The sequence below is a fragment of the Mytilus californianus genome, unplaced genomic scaffold (genome assembly GCF_021869535.1).
Source record: "Mytilus californianus isolate M0D057914Y unplaced genomic scaffold, xbMytCali1.0.p SCAF_2, whole genome shotgun sequence".
In the NCBI taxonomy this organism is placed as follows: Eukaryota; Metazoa; Mollusca; class Bivalvia; order Mytilida; family Mytilidae; genus Mytilus; species Mytilus californianus.
Window position 1 is genome coordinate 7,570,420 of NW_026262668.1, and position 18,416 is coordinate 7,588,835.

General features: G+C 32.8%; 1 protein-coding gene across 1 annotated transcript in view; it reads left to right on the forward strand.

The window, feature by feature from the left end:
- The window catches only part of LOC127729203 (ribonuclease 3-like), a 56,996-nt gene extending 41,732 nt beyond the window's left edge, over nucleotides 1-15,264 (forward strand). The window contains exons 16-29 of the mRNA XM_052236907.1: nucleotides 426-504; nucleotides 1,960-2,067; nucleotides 2,694-2,832; nucleotides 3,526-3,646; nucleotides 4,822-4,921; nucleotides 6,203-6,305; nucleotides 6,695-6,867; nucleotides 8,866-8,969; nucleotides 9,249-9,354; nucleotides 9,569-9,710; nucleotides 10,395-10,477; nucleotides 10,852-10,958; nucleotides 11,509-11,654; nucleotides 13,929-15,264. Of these exons, the coding sequence (XP_052092867.1) occupies nucleotides 426-504; nucleotides 1,960-2,067; nucleotides 2,694-2,832; nucleotides 3,526-3,646; nucleotides 4,822-4,921; nucleotides 6,203-6,305; nucleotides 6,695-6,867; nucleotides 8,866-8,969; nucleotides 9,249-9,354; nucleotides 9,569-9,710; nucleotides 10,395-10,477; nucleotides 10,852-10,958; nucleotides 11,509-11,654; nucleotides 13,929-14,005 (1,588 nt within the window). The 3' untranslated portion in view covers nucleotides 14,006-15,264. The remainder of the gene's footprint in view (nucleotides 1-425; nucleotides 505-1,959; nucleotides 2,068-2,693; nucleotides 2,833-3,525; nucleotides 3,647-4,821; nucleotides 4,922-6,202; nucleotides 6,306-6,694; nucleotides 6,868-8,865; nucleotides 8,970-9,248; nucleotides 9,355-9,568; nucleotides 9,711-10,394; nucleotides 10,478-10,851; nucleotides 10,959-11,508; nucleotides 11,655-13,928) is intronic.
- Nucleotides 15,265-18,416: the final 3,152 nt, after the last annotated feature.

Here is an 18,416-nt window from a genome sequence, read left to right on the forward strand (position 1 = left end):
ATTTACTGAATTTAAACAAATTTCTACTGGCAATTCTGTTGTCGTGAACTGGATAATTAGGACAAACAGTAATGTATTTGAAGATTTGTTGGCCTCAAAGAGAGAGTTATTGGGTACAAATTGGGTTACTGGCAACACAAGCATGTAAGTGTAGCCAGTAAATGCCCTCAAATCTTCAAATACAAAACTGTTATCTCCATTTTAATGCAACAAAAAGAAAAAAGCTAAATCATACATTTTTAAATCTGTCACACAATGTCTGGGCTTGCATGCACAATTTTAGATCACCAATCATGGAAGTCATCCCCTGAAACTTATTGCGTTATCCTATCAATTATGTTGCATTTAATAGAAAAGATAAGTTCAAGTAAATCAAGAAAATGATGACTCTCTGTTGAAATCCTTACCTTTGTATATATTTACAGCACAATGAAGAGAGAGGTTACAGTAGAGATTAGTGCTAAAGGATTCGTTCGTACAGGGATCAAGTCAGATATCACCCAGGTAAGGGAATTAAATAGTAGAGATCAGTGTTAAAGGATTCATTTGTACAGGGATCAAGTCAGATATCACCAGGTAAGGGAACTAAATAGTAGAGATCAGTGTTAAAGGATTCGTTTGTACAGGGATCAAGTCAGATATCACCCAGGTAAGGGAACTAAATAGAGATCAGTTCTAAAGGATTCGTTCGTACAGGGATCAAGTCAGATGTCACCCAGGTAAGGGAACTAAATAGTAGAGATCAGTGCTAAAGGATTCGTTTGTACAGGGATCAAGTCAGACGTCACCCAGGTAAGGGAACTAAATAGTAGAGATCAGTGCTAAAGGATTTGTTAGTAGAGATCAGTGTTAAAGGATTCGTTTGTACAGGGATCAAGTCAGATGTCACCCAGGTAAGGGAACTAAATAGTAGAGATCAGTGTTAAAGGATTTGTTCGTACAGGGATCAAGTCAGATGTCACCCAGGTAAGGGAACTAAATAGTAGAGATCAGTGTTAAAGGATTCGTTCGTACAGGGATCAAGTCGGATGTCACCCAGGTAAGGGAACTAAATAGTAGAGATCAGTGCTAAAGGATTTGTTAGTAGAGATCAGTGTTAAATGATTCATTTGTACAGGGATCAAGTCAGATATCACCCAGGTAAGGGAACTAGATAGTAGAGATCAGTGCTAAAGGATACGTTCGTACAGGGATCAAGTCAGATGTCACCCAGGTAAGGGAACTAAATAGTAGAGATCAGTGCTAAAGGATTTGTTAGTAGAGATCAGTGTTAAAGGATTCGTTTGTACAGGGATCAAGTCAGATATCACCCAGGTAAGGGAACTAAATAGTAGAGATCAGTTCTAAAGGATTCGTTCGTACAGGGATCAAGTCAGATGTCACCCAGGTAAGGGAACTAAATAGTAGAGATCAGTGCTGAAGGATTAGTTTGTACAGGGATCAAGTCAGATATCACCCAGGTAAGGGAACTAAATAGTAGAGATCAGTGCTAAAGGATTCGTTTGTACAGGGATCAAGTCAGATATCACCCAGGTAAAGGGGTTAAATAGTAGAGATCAGTGTTAGAGGAATTGTTCGTGCAGGGATCAAGTCAGATATCACCCAGGTAAAGGAGTTAAGTAGTAGATATTTGTGCTAAAGGATTCTTTGTGAAAGGGATCAAGTCAGATATCTCCCAGGTAAGGGATTAAATAGTAGAGATTTGTGCTGACTGTATCTTTCTTGTTGGTATTAAATCTGATTTAATATATTTAGCTTAGGGAGTGAAAAAGTGGAGAATTGTATTTTTATAAAGTCTGATATTGATATGTAATATAACATTACACATCTTGTGACAAGTAAAAGATTTTACAGCAAAATTTTAAATTTCTGAGCCAAAAATGTTTTCTAGGTTTTATGTGTTTTACTTAAAAATGATTCAGATTACCTTAAAGATCAAATTTACCTATTTTTTTTTAGCACACTATGTTGATACCAGTACTACTAGATCATTTGAGATTTCACAATGCTTTGACAAAGCTAGAAAAGGATATACAGTATAACTTCCAGGACAGAGGTTTATTACAGGTATGTATACAACATTGTAACAACTCAGTTTAATTTCATAGGGTATAAGTGAATTATTTCCTTAAAAAGTGAGAAACAAGTGTTATATTTTCACAACTTTTCCATTTGTCCACTGTTGCATTTCAGAAGTCTTACAAAATTATAGTTTTAGCATACCCATTATTAGTATTTGTATAGCATCTTTCTCATCTTCGTCAAGGTAAAATATCGTTAAATAGGTTAAGTTCTGTTAGTGTTTTTTGTAAAATGAAGATCTTTGGTTGTGATTTTATCTGCTACTTTAATAACATTTTGATTCATATGAAAACAGTTTATTTTTAGAAAGGTTCAATATGATGAATCCCCATACTGTATATGCAAATTCCTTTACATTTCCACTGGCTTTGCTCTAATGAGATACTACTTCCAATGCCTTAAGGAACTGTGTTGAATATTAAAATTGAGAATGGAAATGGGGAATGTGTCAAAGAGACAACAACCCGACCATAGAGCAGACAACAGCAGAAGGTCACCAACAGGTCTTCAATGCAGCGAGAAATTCCTGCACCCGGAGGCGTCCTTCAGCTGGCCCCTAAACAATTATATATACTAGTTCAGTGATAATGAATATTTATGTATACTTTTAGCTTGCCCTGACACATACATCCTATAAAGTGAAATATGGAACAAATACAGATCATGCAAGGAATTCATTATCTAACTGTGGGATGAGACAGTTGGAGTACGGGGACAGAAAAATACATTTCCAACATACCCGTAAAAGAGGTACTGTAAAATACTAAAATAACTTGAACAAAATGTAGTCACAGTAATAGGGAATATAATTAGCACAAGTAGATTTATACAATAAGTATATTATTTACAGGTATATTTTTATTGGGAAAAAATTGACGCACCCAAGAATCAACTTTATGTATGGTGATAATATGTTAATTCGCATTTTATAACATAGCTGTGACATTGCCACATCAAAAATGTTTTGTAATTTATATTTTTTTATCAGATGCATTTCTTTACTTTATGTGGAAATTTGAAATGCTTCTCAAAAATTTAACTTTGGCCAAAAAGGGGCCTTGATGCACGGACTCCTTTCCACAAAGTATAGATAAAAGAATTAGTTATAAAGCATCAGGTCATGAAAAAAGATGTAATAATTTGTAAAAAAAAATTAAAACAAAAAATGCAACTTATTTTTCAAAATAATGAACGCCAAAGTTATTAAAGGTGTCCACTGCATTCAAGAATCATCCTCATTATCAATACATAAGTACTCACCACTGACAAATTCTTAAGTATTGGTTGATAGTGTTTATATAGACCACATATAACTTGATGGGGAAATTAGTGGTGTGTCAGATTATTCTGTTTGAAAAAAGGGATAGGAACTGTAATATAATGTTATTTTTGATAACAAAATAGGCCTTCAAAGCAAGTAAGATAATGTCTTTCACATTTCAGGAATCAATATACTGATAAATATAATGTCTAGAATGGGAAATAAAGAGGAAATGTTATCAGAAATACCACACAATGAAAGGTTAGAATTCCTAGGAGATGCTGTCGTAGAATTTATAAGCAGGTAAGATTTCATGGTGTTAATATAAACCCAAAATTCAAGATCTGGTATTGTCCATTAGTTTGTATGTGCACTAAAATCTAATGTGCCACTTTGAATGCCCATATCAGGTTTCTGGAATTCTGTGGATTCATTATTTTTCGTGGAGTACCAACTTTTGTGGATTTCGTTGGCTAAAAGAACCATGAATTTAAGCATTCAACAAAGTACAAAAGTCCTACAAATACTTTGACAAAACCACAGCTATCCCCCAAAATACAATGTTTCCTCAATCAATGAAAATTGATACCCACAAAAAAAATAAATGAACCAACAGTACCTGTTGTATACACTTAGTCTAAATATATTTTGTGATAAGTGCTTTAACAAATCTGTAAAACTTTTTTACACAATGTTTAGTTTTTTGAAAACATTTGTCGTTTGTTCATTTTCAGGCTCTGTACAGATTTTCAGTATTTAACATTATTGAAACTATAAATTTTTTCTCGCCTGCGACGAAAGTCTTGAAAAGGGAGACATCGCTTTTCCGGCAACGGCAACTGCAACGATGGCTTCAACAATTGTTTAGTTTTCTGCTTAAGTTAGTTTGATATATAGGAACTACTTGTGATAGATCAATGATATTTTGTATGAAGTGGCATTACTATCAGTACATATCAGTTTGACGACTATTTTGAGGCCCTGTCCCCTAGGCCATGGTCCAGTAATTTTGAATTAATTAGCAATTTTAAATGGTAAGTTTTCTGCTTAAATCAGTTTGATAGGGACTAGTTGTGATAGATCAATGATATTTTCTATAAAGTTGCATTACTATCAGTACATATCAGTTTGACGACTATTTCGAGGCCCTGTCCCTAGGTCATGGTCCAGTGACTTTCAATTAATTAACAATTTTCATTGTTAAGTTTTCTGCTTAAGTTAGTTTGATAGGAACTACTTACAATAGACAACAATGTTTTTCTATAAGCTACATTACTGTCTGTATATCTCAGTTTGTCAACCATTTTGAGGCCCTGCCCACTAGTTGGTCTAGCGACTTGAAATTAATTAGCAATGTTGTTGTCCATCAGATTGTCTTTTTCTGAATTTTATGCTGACAGGCAAGACATATCTCTGTGTCAACAGTTTATTGTAAGTTAGTAAAGAAAAAACAACTACATGTATTTAATTTTTAACAGTGTACACCTGTTCTTTATGTTCCCTTGGTTGGAGGAAGGTGGACTGACAAGTTACAGGACAGCCTTAGTTCAGAATCAACACTTAGCAGTACTAGCTAAAGTTAGTATCAATTGAAATTATCTTACCTTACCGAACTACCTAGCTTTTTATCTATAAATACTTTCAAAAGTATTACAAGAATACAAAAATATTAAAATATTACATCTATGTATACAACATTGAAATTTAAAAATTCAGTCATAGAAATTTGTTGTCCATACTGCACTTTATAGCTAATATTTGATCAGAATATAGTATTGATCTATGGTCTACCAAATAACAATAAGATCATATAGGTATAGAGTAAAATCACAAAAATACTGAACTCGAGGAAAATTCAAAAAGGAAAGCCCTAATCAAATGGCAAAATCAAAAGCTCAAACACATCAAACGAATGGACAACAACTGTCATATTCCTGACTTGGTACAGACATTTTCTTATGTAGAAAATGGTGGATTAAACCTGGTTTTAAAGCTAGCTAAAGCTCTCACTTGTATGACAGTCGCATCAAATTCCATTGTATTGACAACGATGTGTGAACAAAACAAACAGACACAATAGGTAAAAATGTCACAAATAGGGGTACAACAGCAACACGAACCCAACCAAAAACTGGGGGTGATCTCAGGTGCTCCGGAAGGGTAAGCAGATCCTGCTCCACATGTGGCACCCGTCGTGTTGCTCATGTTGTTACAAAGCTGGTAAATAGTCTATTTCGGTAGGTCACAATCGTGATAAGGGAATGGGATTGTAGTTACGACATAAGTTTTAGTTTCTTTGCATGTAGCTAAAAAGACAGATGAATTTTAACAAGAATTTATTCTCCGTTTTATCCTGAATGCAAATAATCAGTACACATAGAAGCTCTTCTTACATTCTAGCAACATTCAGTTACAACAATGAGTGTCTCCCTGCAGAAAGTTATTTTGTGACATTACACATTTACAATCTGATTCAGACTGCAATTTTAGTATGATATATCTAAATAACATTAACATCACATACTTCCTGAGTATATATGTCAAATTTTGTGAAGGACTTAATTTTTTGGACATTATGTAGCATGCAGTCATTCAGCTATTGTTTCTGTTGTAAACATTCTACTTGTAACATGAAATCTTTTATTCATAAGTAGTTAATTTGCATTGGTAAGTAGTTAACTATTTTCAGCAAAAAAACAACTTCTAGAACATTGTGAAAGTGTCAAAGTAAATGTTTTCATGCTGTTTTGTAGTTATGGGTTACATTTATTGGCATAACTTCAAATGACATATGCATGTTGTGTGTCAATGGATCAGACGTGTGTGAAGATTTCAATCTTTTGTTTGATTATTTTACAGAATCTACACTTGGATGAGTACATGTTATATGCCCATGGACCTGATCTGTGTCACGAATCAGATCTCAAACATGCAATGGCCAATTGTTTTGAAGCATTAATGGGTATGTAGATCTGCAACTTGATAATAGTCAAATGAACATTTGATGTACCGGTTTATACCTAATCAATACTCTTCTTCTGTCTAATGGTCTGTCGTCTTGGGACTGGCAAGGGCTGTTAAATGGTTTTGAATGATTTTATAAAGTTAAAAATCAGAAATAAAACATTACGCTGAAAAAACAAAACATTGAGCAATGCGAACAAAAAATAAAAAAAGGAACGGTCAGCTGTTTTTCCTCCTTTACCCCTAGTCATGGTTTGTAGATTAGGGATTATTTTGACCTTGATTTAATATATAGCCATGATCATGGATTATTATGTCTGTTTAGAATCAGAATCAGGCATGAACTCTTGTTAAAATGTATATACAAGTTATTGCATTGTGTTTCAGGGGCATTGTTTTTGGATGGCGGTATTGAGGTTACAGATAGAATATTCTCTAACACTTTGTTTGGTGATAGTGACGAATTACTTCAGACATGGAAAGAAATACCACTTCACCCTTTACAAGAAGATGAACCTAATGGAGACAGACACTGGATCCAGTCTAGTCCTGCTTTACAGGTAAGCTTAGATACTGGATCCAGTCTAGTCCTGCTTAGAAACTGGATCGAGTCTAGTATGCTTTGTAGGTTAGCTTGTATGGTTGCTTATGGATGCCAGTCCTACTTTATAGGTAAGCTTGATTGTTTGCTAATGCAGACGCTCGATAGAGTCCAGTCATACTTTACATTTAAGCTTGATTGGTTGGTATCTTGTTGAGACGGACACTGGTTAAGAGTCCAGTTTTTTTATTGGCCCCACCACATTCGTCATTGCGTTATTTTCTCATTCCACAACAATCAGTTATACAGACTTATTTTCTAACCGCCTTCACATATTGAGCTGATTTTAATTATGTGAGTCTTCTATGATGAGTTACAGATCAAGGTTACGTTTGGTTCCGCTTCATTGATTTTTGTTGAAATTACGGGCTTTGGACTTTGAAAAGTTTGCAATAACAGTTATACAGACTTTTTTCTAAATGCCTTCACATTTTGAGCTGATTTTTAGTATATGAGTCTACTATGATGAGTTACAGATCAAGTTAACGTTTGGTTCTGCTCCGCTGATATTTGCTTAAATTACGGGCTTTGACTTTGAAAATTATGTGAAAATAACAGTTATACAGACTTTTTTCTAAATGCCTTCAAATATAGAGCTGAATTTTAGTATGTGAGTCTACTATGATGAGTTACAGGTCGTGTTCAGGTTTGGTTCCTCTCCATTGATTTTTGTCGAAATTACGGGCTTTGGACTTTTAAAATTTCATTAAAATAACAGTTATACAGACTTTTTTTCTAAATGCCTTCAAATATAGAGCTGACTTTTTGGATGTGAATCTTCTGTGATGAGTTACAGATTGAGTTAACTTATGGCTCTGCTCTGCTGATTTTTGCCGAAATTACAGGCTTTGGACTTTGTGAAAATAACAGTTATACAGACTTTTTTTCTAAACACCTTCACATATTGAGCTGAATTTTAGTATGTGAGTCTAACTATGATGAGTTACAGATTGAGTTTAGCTTTGGTTCCTCTCCATTGATTTAATGCCAAATTTACGGGCTTTGGACTTTGAAAATTATGTGAAATTAACAGTTATACAGACTTTCTTTCTCTCAAATTTCCACTCCTAAAAATGGCTTCAAGCTTTTTTTTTTCGAGCCGGGCCATTTGTGTGGTTCTGACACGTCTAGTTCTTCTTTTTTATTATGAGAAATCAATATTTATTGAGTTGAAGCGAGGCAATTTTTTATATTGTAGGCATTGACAGAAGATAAATGATATAGACTTAGACAAAATGATAATTTTGGTCATGTACTGTTTCTTTTATATACCACAACAAACTTATAGTACATGTATCAGTAAACTCATGATATTAAAAATGAGTTTTATGTTATCATTATAATTTTGAGAATTTGAGAAGAAGTTTTTCCAGATAATAAGATACTGACTTGCTGTTTTTAAACAGTAAAAAAGTCATTTTATGTTAAATATTTATTAATCTTGTATCCTTGGAGTAAAAAAGTTCTTTATGTCTGATGTACATTTATTTCAAGATCGCCCTGACATGCAGCTTTTAATTTTTGGCTGGTTTGGGGCCCTGACATGCAGCTTTTAGTTTTTGGCTCGTTTGGGGCCTTGGGACATCAAAGTGTAGTCCATAGTGAAAACTTTGAAATTGCCTAACTAGGCTAGGGGCGTCAAGTTTCTGTATAAAAATTATAATGGATCCATTGTCAAGCAGATGAATGGTACATTTTATATATTTTCTCCAGGAATATTTACCTTTTAGTCATTTGCTACCACCCTGTAGCACAAGCCAAAGCTTTATTCTCCTCAAATCTATTATAACTTTATAAACAATTTCTCTGGTGTTAAAATATTATTAGAAAATATTTGATATAACAATTTGAAAATTATTGCTGAAAAACCTCATTTGGTAAGGTTGAAGAAAAATCTTGAATCATGAGGTAAGTCCATTTGACTCTAATGTAGTTTTATTATTTTTACCAATTGCAGAAGCTGCTCAAATTTGAAGAAATTACAGGGATACAGTTTGATCACATCAGACTGTTAGCCCGAGCTTTTACAGTGAGATCTGTTGGTTATAATAACTTAACATTGTAAGTATTCATATTATTTGTGATAAAAGTTTCTTTACTAAATATTAGATATGAATTCATATAACTAGCAAATCCTTTGTTGTGCTTTGTAATTTAAGGCCATCTAAAAAATAAAATGCAATGTTTTTAAAATTGAAAAGTTGTTTTTATTTCATTAGTCTGAATTTCTAATTAAGTACAAGTATTAAAAAATTGAATATCTTTATCAGTGATTCCTTATAATGTAAAAGATTAATTTGAAAAAATCTGTGAACTAATAAATTATCTATTTTTGTTCAGGGGACACAATCAGAGACTTGAGTTTCTCGGTGACACAGTTTTACAGTTGGTTGCTTCAGAGTATTTATTTAAACATTTTCCTGACCATCATGAGGGACATTTATCTGTAAGTATACAATGACTATTTCTTTTTTTAATTGCAGGTAGCTAGCATACTTGATACAGTACTGAAAAATATATATTTTATATTCATTTTTTAATAAAATTATTTCAGTAAATATTGCTTTAATTTTACATGTTATATATTTTGGTGGAATAACCCTATTCACTTGTTTTTTTCTGTTGAATCAGCAAACTTAATTTTACATTTGAATTTTTAGTTATTAAGGAGTTCCTTGGTAAATAACAGAACACAGTCCATTGTCTCAGACGACCTTGGAATGTCTGATCATATCATTCATGCTGAAACTAGGGGAGAGAGCATTGATATGAAAACAAAAGAAAAGGCAGATTTATTAGAAGGTATGAAGGTTTTTTCCTTTCAACAGTTACAAATCATTTTCAAGGGAAATGAAAGTGATTATAAAAATTCAACAATTTTTGAGATTTAGACATGTTAATTGGTCCCAAGTTTATACACTTTCAAACCTGAACACGTTAAATCAAAGAAAAAAACTTCCTCTGGTAAAGCAATGAAATATTTCATACAATTGTTCTTTAACATCTTAACCAAAAGCACAGGGGATAAAAAACAATGTACGAATTTCTATTGAACACTATTTCCTATGTGCAACGTCAATTATTTTGGGTTGTTCGACAATCATTTAAGGTTATTCTGGCCATATTTTTTGTATATTAGAATTAAACTTATGAAAAAAATGTCCAATTAGTTATAAATAAGCTACAAGCCTGCTAGATATTGGCAATGTCACCTATTTCAGCATTCGTTGGGAAAAAAGCAAATCTGCTGTGCTAGCATAAGGCTTAACTGCCTAAAATGGGACTTTGAGTAAATTTATATTTGAAAAAAAAAAACTTAAAATTCTGTTAAATGAAAACACATAAAAAATACAATATTTAAGGTGCTGTTCTTAATATAGTTGTTACAATTTATTAAAATTCTGAGCTGAAAACCAAGCATGTTTTAACTTGTATGTATATTGTACTTCTTGTGCTTTGCAAGTAAATTCATGTATTTATTTTCAGCATTTATTGGAGGTCTTTATGTGGACAAAGGGTTGACTTATTGTCGAGTTTTCTGTCATGTCTGTTTCTTCCCAAGACTACAGGTAATCACTTGAAACGTTTTTCTCAAAGACTACAGGTAGTCATATTGAATGTTTAATGATCATCAAAGACAACAGGTAGTCATATTGAATGTTTTATGATCGTCAAAGACTACAGGTAATCATATTAAATGTTTTTAAATGATTTTCCAAAGACTACATGTCATGAAATCAAATGTTTAATTGTTTGCCCCAATAGAACAGGTCATGAAATCAAAAGTGTAATGATTGTTAAGGACTGCGTGCAATGATATTACATATTTACTGATTTACCAAGATTACAGATAATCATGTTTAATGGTTTGTCCTAAACTACATGGTAGTAGATACTTTTATACCCATCCTGATCTTTGTCAACAAAAGATATCATATTTCAGGATTTCATTAAGAACCAAGTATGGAATGATCCTAAATCACAGTTACAACAATGTTGCCTGACTCTCCGTGATCTTGATGGTGGTGAGCCTGACATTCCAATTTATAAGTAAGTTTCCTATTTTCATACTTTCAGCAGAAAGAGAATTTTTTTAATATTATTGGTTTAATGTATTATATTGATTTATATTAGGGTCAGAAAGTGTGTATAATTTTTCATGGGTATTCTAAACCATAAATTAGATTACAACAAAGAAAATATTTTCCATTGATAAAATTTGCAATGTGCAAAAGTTTGATTACCTGGTATTTAAATACCCTTGAAGTATTTCTATTTATAAAAATGTAATCTAAAAACAAAATTCTTTGATGTTAGTTAATTTTATACTATATATCTATGAGTTTTAAACTGTTTGAAAGTTCTTAAAGAGAGTAACAAACTTGAGAAATTGATGAAAAATTTTGGCTGAAAAAACTGAGTTTGTCATATAGGTGAAAAATTTAGCTTTTAGATACAGATAAGAAATTTGAACTTCTATGACATTATACATTACAGATGGTGTTAAACATAATGAAAAACATAGGATGGTAACATAGAAAACATAACAACATGTTGGTAGATTTTATATATTGATTAGCTTTTTATTTTCTTATCTCAGAATGATAGAGTCTATAGGTCCAACTAACACAAGACGTTACAAGGTAGCAGTTTACTTCAAAGGAGAACGACTGGCCACAGGAACAGGACATAGTATACAACAGGCTGAAATGGCTGCAGCTCATAATTCTCTTAAAGAACGATCAGGTTAGGCAGATTTATTATATCCCTGACTAACAATAGCAGGAGGTTAATGATATTCAGAACATACAAGTTTTGGTTTATCCCCTTGTTTGTCTGCATTGAATTGGACAGCTAAGCTATGTGATTATGTTGCCATTTATAGGAGCTTTTTTATAGAAAAGTTGCTCACATGATTTGTCTGTGATTTTTTATTGGTTGATTGATCAAACTACCTCCAAACAACGTCCCTTCAAAAACCAATGAACAAATTACTGTCAAAAAATACTTTTTAATATCCTAATAAAATACCGCTGGATTGACAACAACACTTTAGTAAACTGCAAGTTTTATTGTGTCGACTAGTTTCGCCGATTAGATCGGCGAAACTAGTCGACACAATAAAACTTGCAGTTCACTAAAGTGTTGTTGTCAATCCAGCAGTATTTTATTTATTTATTGTTATTGAAAACCCTGCATACCATCGGGTATCCTTTTTAGTGACTCTACCTTCACTTCACCACAAAGGCGTTGGTTCAGCAGTTTCTTATTTTTAATATCCTGTATTTCATTTTTGCCATGGAGCCTGTAGGTCTAATAGAGCAACAATGTGTATCTAATCTGCATATTTTGGTTATTTGGGAGATATTCTTCTGTGCAGTGCATTTTCTTTATTCAGAAGTTCTTTATAAAGTAAGATGATTTGTTAATGGTAATACTTGATCAAAATTTATGTAAACATATAACATAACTGCACTTTTAGTTATGAATTAAAAGAGATAAGGAGGTAAATAAAAGACCCAGCAACCTAACAAAGAATAAAGGGCATTTAGAGGTCAATACAAGATTAACGTTGATGGGCGTTTATTAAGTTCATTTTATATAAAAATAAGTAGATTTGGTATATATATAATTGCCAATGAGACAACTCTCCACCAGAAACCAAATGATGTTGAAGTTCACAACTATTGGTCATTTTAGCATGTTTCTATTAATATAATTACATAATAAATCTGGAGTTGAAAATAGCACTTCCATACTGCCTGAGGCTTATGTTTCTTACCACTGGACTATCTATGTTTAGAGTTACAAAAACCAGACGGACAAGCACAAGTCTGATATATGTATTTTTAAAACAATTGCATTGTCTCATCTGTAAGATTATCGATGGTTCTTTAAATGAGAGGGAGTTTCGCAGCTACAATCTCATCAAAGGGTGAGTTTGAAAAGACCATCATTGGTAACCTGTTTATGGCTATTTTTCTAGGCAACCTCAATGACGTAGGCTTATGGTGTCGTACATTTTTTTTCTACTCGACTGAGAAAATCCAATATCACTCGAGTAGCCTGATATGAAAAATTATCACAAAAAAAAAAGGACAAAGGAAATAGCAATGGCTATCTTTATAATTGTTTAATGTCCAAACTGGGTTCTTATGGATTGCAGATTAAACATTGCCAACAAAGTGTGGTACCAATACAATAAAATACATTCACACTTTAAAAGAATAAAAACAATCATACAGTTTCATTGAAATTTCTACATTTACCAATGACAAATGTATTCCCTTTCATCGAATTTTAATGCGAATTGATTGTACAACTTGTTATGCCTAAAAGTTGCCTGAACATATTTTCAAAGATTTTCAAATAAAAATTATGGTGAAACATTATTGAATTTGTACTCACTGTAAAACTATAATATCTCACATAAAACTTCTTATGCAGTCTGATATTTTTGAGAATAAGAATAAAAATAAGAAGATGAGGTATGATTGCCAATGAAATAACTATCCAACAGGAACCAAAGGGCAAAGATGCAAGCAACTATATGGCACTGTACAGCCTACAACATTGAGCAAATTCCATACCTTATAGTAAGCTATAAAAGGTTCAGACATGACAAAATTTGAAATGATTTAAAAGAGATAACCAACAGCCTATCAACACTCAGTACTTTTAAATCGTATGCCTACTTAGATTTAAAGATCCTGTATTTCTGTTGTATATATTTACTAAAGACATAAATAAATTACATTTAACATCCTCCGTGAATCAAAGTTTAGCCAGAAGCTTAGTGATAGAGAGACACAAAGTCACTTACCATTTCCACTCTGCCTTATTAGATACTTAAATTGGTTGGACTTTTTTTTGGTTGGACAAAGCATATGAGGATTACACATGACTTGGCTTATATTTGTATTTGTTCAGCTGGTAAAATATCAGCCATAAAAAGCCCTGTGCTGGTGAGGTTTTAAGAAAATTTCAACCTCTGTTTAAATTGATTTTGTTTTGTTCCAGAATTATTTCCAATATTGGCTCACCAAAAGAGGTTTTTAGAGAGGAAATATAAAAGTATAGAAAATCAAAGGAGGTGAACAGTGAGGAATAAAGACAATGATTCAAGCAGATAAAATAACCTCTTGTGTGAGGCTAAAGAATTGCCATTGTAACAGAGGCAAATCAGTGTTGTGTATCATATGAACCATTTATTATGGAGTGCTATTAAAGGATTTTAATCAAAAATTATGAGCAAAGAAAAAAGTAGATTGCAACAAATTATTACTGTAAAGTTAAAATTTAATTTGTGCATTTATCATTGTGACTCTCAGACGAATGTTAATATTGAAAGATTGATAAAGAGAAGTGATTCCTGTATGAGTTGTTGTAGATGATGTATGTTGTAGAAAACTACCTGCAATTATTTAATAATATTTATGATTTCCATGATGTTGATCCTTTCACAGCTTTTGAATTAATGATAACTTTGCATTAATTTATGAAGAAAAAAAAACTCATAAAAATACAAGGCTTATAATTTTGTACGCCAGACGTGCGTTTCGTCTACAAAAGACTCATCAGTGAAGCTTGAAACTAAAATAGTTAATAGGCAAAAAAAAAGTATGAAGTTGAAGAGCATTGGGGACCAAAAATTTATGGAAAAAATTAAAACAATTAATTTTGCAACTGTGACATTGCCAGGACACTGATTTATTTTGTCTTTTTAGGTTTTTTGACACTTCATATCAATACTTACTGATTTCTTCTGAAATCTAGTGACCCCATTTATATCATTTAAATGAAATGGTCATAGCAATTACATGTATTTTTATACAAAATTCTGTGAACCTGTATTCATGAAATCACTGTTTGACAAGAAAAATGCATATTTCTGTGTTTTTTACAAGCATTGTACAATCTTTTTTTTTTCAATAGCCAGATGCAGTTCACTGAGATCTAAAGCCTACACCAGTTCATGAAAATCAGAATTATGGTCAAATTACATATACATTCTTCTCCTTAAGCCAAACTTGACAAACATTGTCAATTAATATGAAAATCATAGATGAATTTTTGTAATGGAAAGTAATGCATTTCATCATTTTGTACAACTGATAAATTTCAAGGTTCTTCTGTATATATTGACAGTGTTACCGACCTTTGGAGACCCTAATGGGTAGTCAAGGTCATTAAACACCCCTGTTGTAGTATTGTCAGTGGAGTACATTGAGGCAGAATGTGTTGATTTTTTTTTTTTTCAGTTTTTTCTTCATGTATGAAAATAGTGCTTTTGTTACATTGTGTTTAATGTGCAATTTGGTGCTGAATATTTATGAATAAAAAGTAGTTGATGTTGTTCACAAAGTTTTGTTTTGCTTGTGAGAATAGTCACAGAAGAAAGAATAAGGCATGCTATTTCAAGTGCCAGCAGAGTGGCCACCAATTGTTAGTTTGTGATTAAGTCTGTATTATAGGAAGTCAATGATATATTGTATGCAGTTGTATCAGTATTGGCACATCTAATTACAATAGAGATATTTGCCCCCTGACCCTTTAGTCATGGTCCATAGACTCATCTGATTTCCATTGACTATTTGGCCCATAGACTCATCTGATTTCCATTGACTATTTGGCCCTATTTCCTCAGTCATTGTCCATTGACTTTGACTTTGAAACTTTTGCATATAAAAATAAGGAGATGGGATATCTATGATTGAAAATTAGACAACTACCCACCAAAGTTCAAATAATATCAATTAAAGAAATTGATGGTCACCATTCAGCTTTAACCAATGAGAAAAACCCAAATTGTATAGTCAACTATAAAAGGCCCCAATTTGAAAAATGTGAAACTATTCAAAGGAAAAAACTGTTGGCCTAATTTATAACAATTTACAAAGATAGTTATGCTAAGTCAATAATTTTTGGTATGCAGTTGTATCAGTATTGGCACATCTAATTGCAATGGAAATATTTGTCCCCAGACCCTTTAGTCATGGTCCATAGACTATGAAACTATTGCATGGCTTACATGTTATTGATGCATGTTCTGTATGTTCATCCTTTCATTTGCTAAGACTTAGTGTACAGAAAAATATTGTTTAAGGCATATATGAACTGTTATAGAACAATGGATCATGATTTGAAAAGGAGTTGGTTCACTTACTCATAATTTTTGCCTAAAAAATCTGAAACTTTTTAACTACGATAATGTTGTGAAAATTTGATTAAAACATATTTCAATGTCCAATTGCTTCAGTTATAGAATATTATAACCAATTTGGGCATTAGTGATTTATTTGTAACTTCATAAATGTAGATGAATTTTGTTAAACTTGCATAAATTGTCAAAATTTATGACAGTTATCTGAAAAATTACCAGTGGTGCCACCTTTAGTTTTTTGTCAAGCCTAGCTTGACATAGGGATAGTGATCCGGCGGTGTCGGCGTTAACTAACTTCTTAAAAGCTTAATATTTCAGAAGGTAGAAGACCTGGATGCTTCATACTTTGTATATAGATGTCTTACGATATGAAGTTTCCGTCTGTCATATGTCCATTGCCCTCATTTTCACAGTTCATTGCTCCATCTTAAGTTTTTGTCGAGCCTGCGACTTTTGTCGCAGAAAGCTCGACATAGGGATAGCGATCCGGCGGCGGCGGCGGCTTTAGCTAACTTCTTAAAAGCTTTATATTTTAGAAGATGGAAGACCTGGATGCTTCATACTTTGTATATGGATGCCTCATGTTACGAAGTTTCCGTCAGTCACATGTCCAATGTCCTTGACCTCATTTTCATGGTTCAGTGACTACTTGAAAAAAAAGTTCAGATTTTTTGTAATGTTAAATTCTCTCTTATTATAAGTAATAGGATATCTATATTTGGTATGTGCATACCTTGCAAGGTCCTCATGCCCGTCAGACAGTTTTCACTTGACCTCGACCTCATTTCATGGATCAGTGAACAAGGTTAAGTTTTCGTGGTCAAGTCCATATCTCAGATACTATAAGCAATAGGTCTAGTATATTCGGTGTATGGAAGGACTGTAAGGTGTACATGTCCAACTGGCAGGTGTCATCTGACCTTGACCTCATTTTCATGGTTCAGTGGTTATAGTTAAGTTTTTGTGTTTTGGTCTGTTTTTCTTATACTGTATGCAATAGGTCTACTATATTTGGTGTATGGAATGATTGTAAGGTGTACATGTCTAGCTGGCAGGTGTCATCTGACCTTGACCTCATTTTCATGGTTCAGTGGTCAAAGTTAAGTTTTTGAGTTTTGGTCTTTTTTTCTAATACTGCATGCAATAGGTCAGCTATATTTGGTGTATGGAATGATTGTAAGGTGTACATGTCTAGCTGGCAGGTGTCATCTTACCTTGACCTCATTTTCATGGTTCAGTGGTCAAAGTTAAGTTTTTGAGTTTTGGTCTTTTTTTCTAATACTATATGCAATAGTTCAACTATATTTGGTGTATGGAAATATTTTATGATCTATATGTCAGTCACGCAGGTTTTATTTGACCTTGACCTCATTTTCAAGGTTCATTGCTCAGTGTTAAGTTTTTGTGTTTTTGTCTGTTTTTCTTAAACCATAAGCAATAGGTCAACTATATTTGTTGTATGGAAGAATTGTTAGCTGTACATGCCTGCCTAGCATGGTTCATCTGACCTTGACCTCATTTTCATGGTTCATTGGTCAATGTTTAGTTTACTTGGTTAATGTTAAGTTTATGTGACAGTTGTAATAAAGCTTTATATTTAGGACTATCAACATAATATCAATGATTAGTAAAGAAGGCGAGACATTTCAGCGTGTGCACTCTTGTTGTGTTTTGGTCTTATTTCTAATACTTTATGCAATATGTCAGCTATATTTGGTGTATAGAAATATTTTACGATGTACATGTCAGTCTGGCAGGGTTGGTTTGACCTTGACCTCATTTTCATGGTTCATTGCTTAATGTTAAGTTTTTGAGTTTTGGGCTGTTTTTCTTAAACTTTAAGCAATAGATCAACTATATTTGGTGTATGGAATGATTGTAAGGTGTATATGTCTATCTGGCAGGTATCATCTGACCTTCACCTCATTTTCATGGTTCATTGGTCAATTTTCAGTTTTCCTGGTTATACTATAAGCAATAGGTCAACTATATTTGATGCATGGAATGATATTACATGTCTGTCTGGCAGGGTTCATCTGACCTTGACCTCATTTTTATTGTTCATTGATCAAAATAAAATTTCCATGGTTTGGTCTGTTTCTTTTGTACTATAAGCAATGAGTCATCTATATTCGGTGTATGGAATTATTGTATTAAAGGTGTACATGTATTTCTGGCTTGGTTTATCTGACCTAGACCTCATTTTCTTTTATCATAAATGTTAACGTGATACTTGTAAAACTTTATATTTAGGACTATCAACATAAAATTAATGGTCCGTATAGTAGGAGAGACATTTCAGTGTGTGCATTCTTGTTATAAATTTCTGATATGATTTTGAGAAG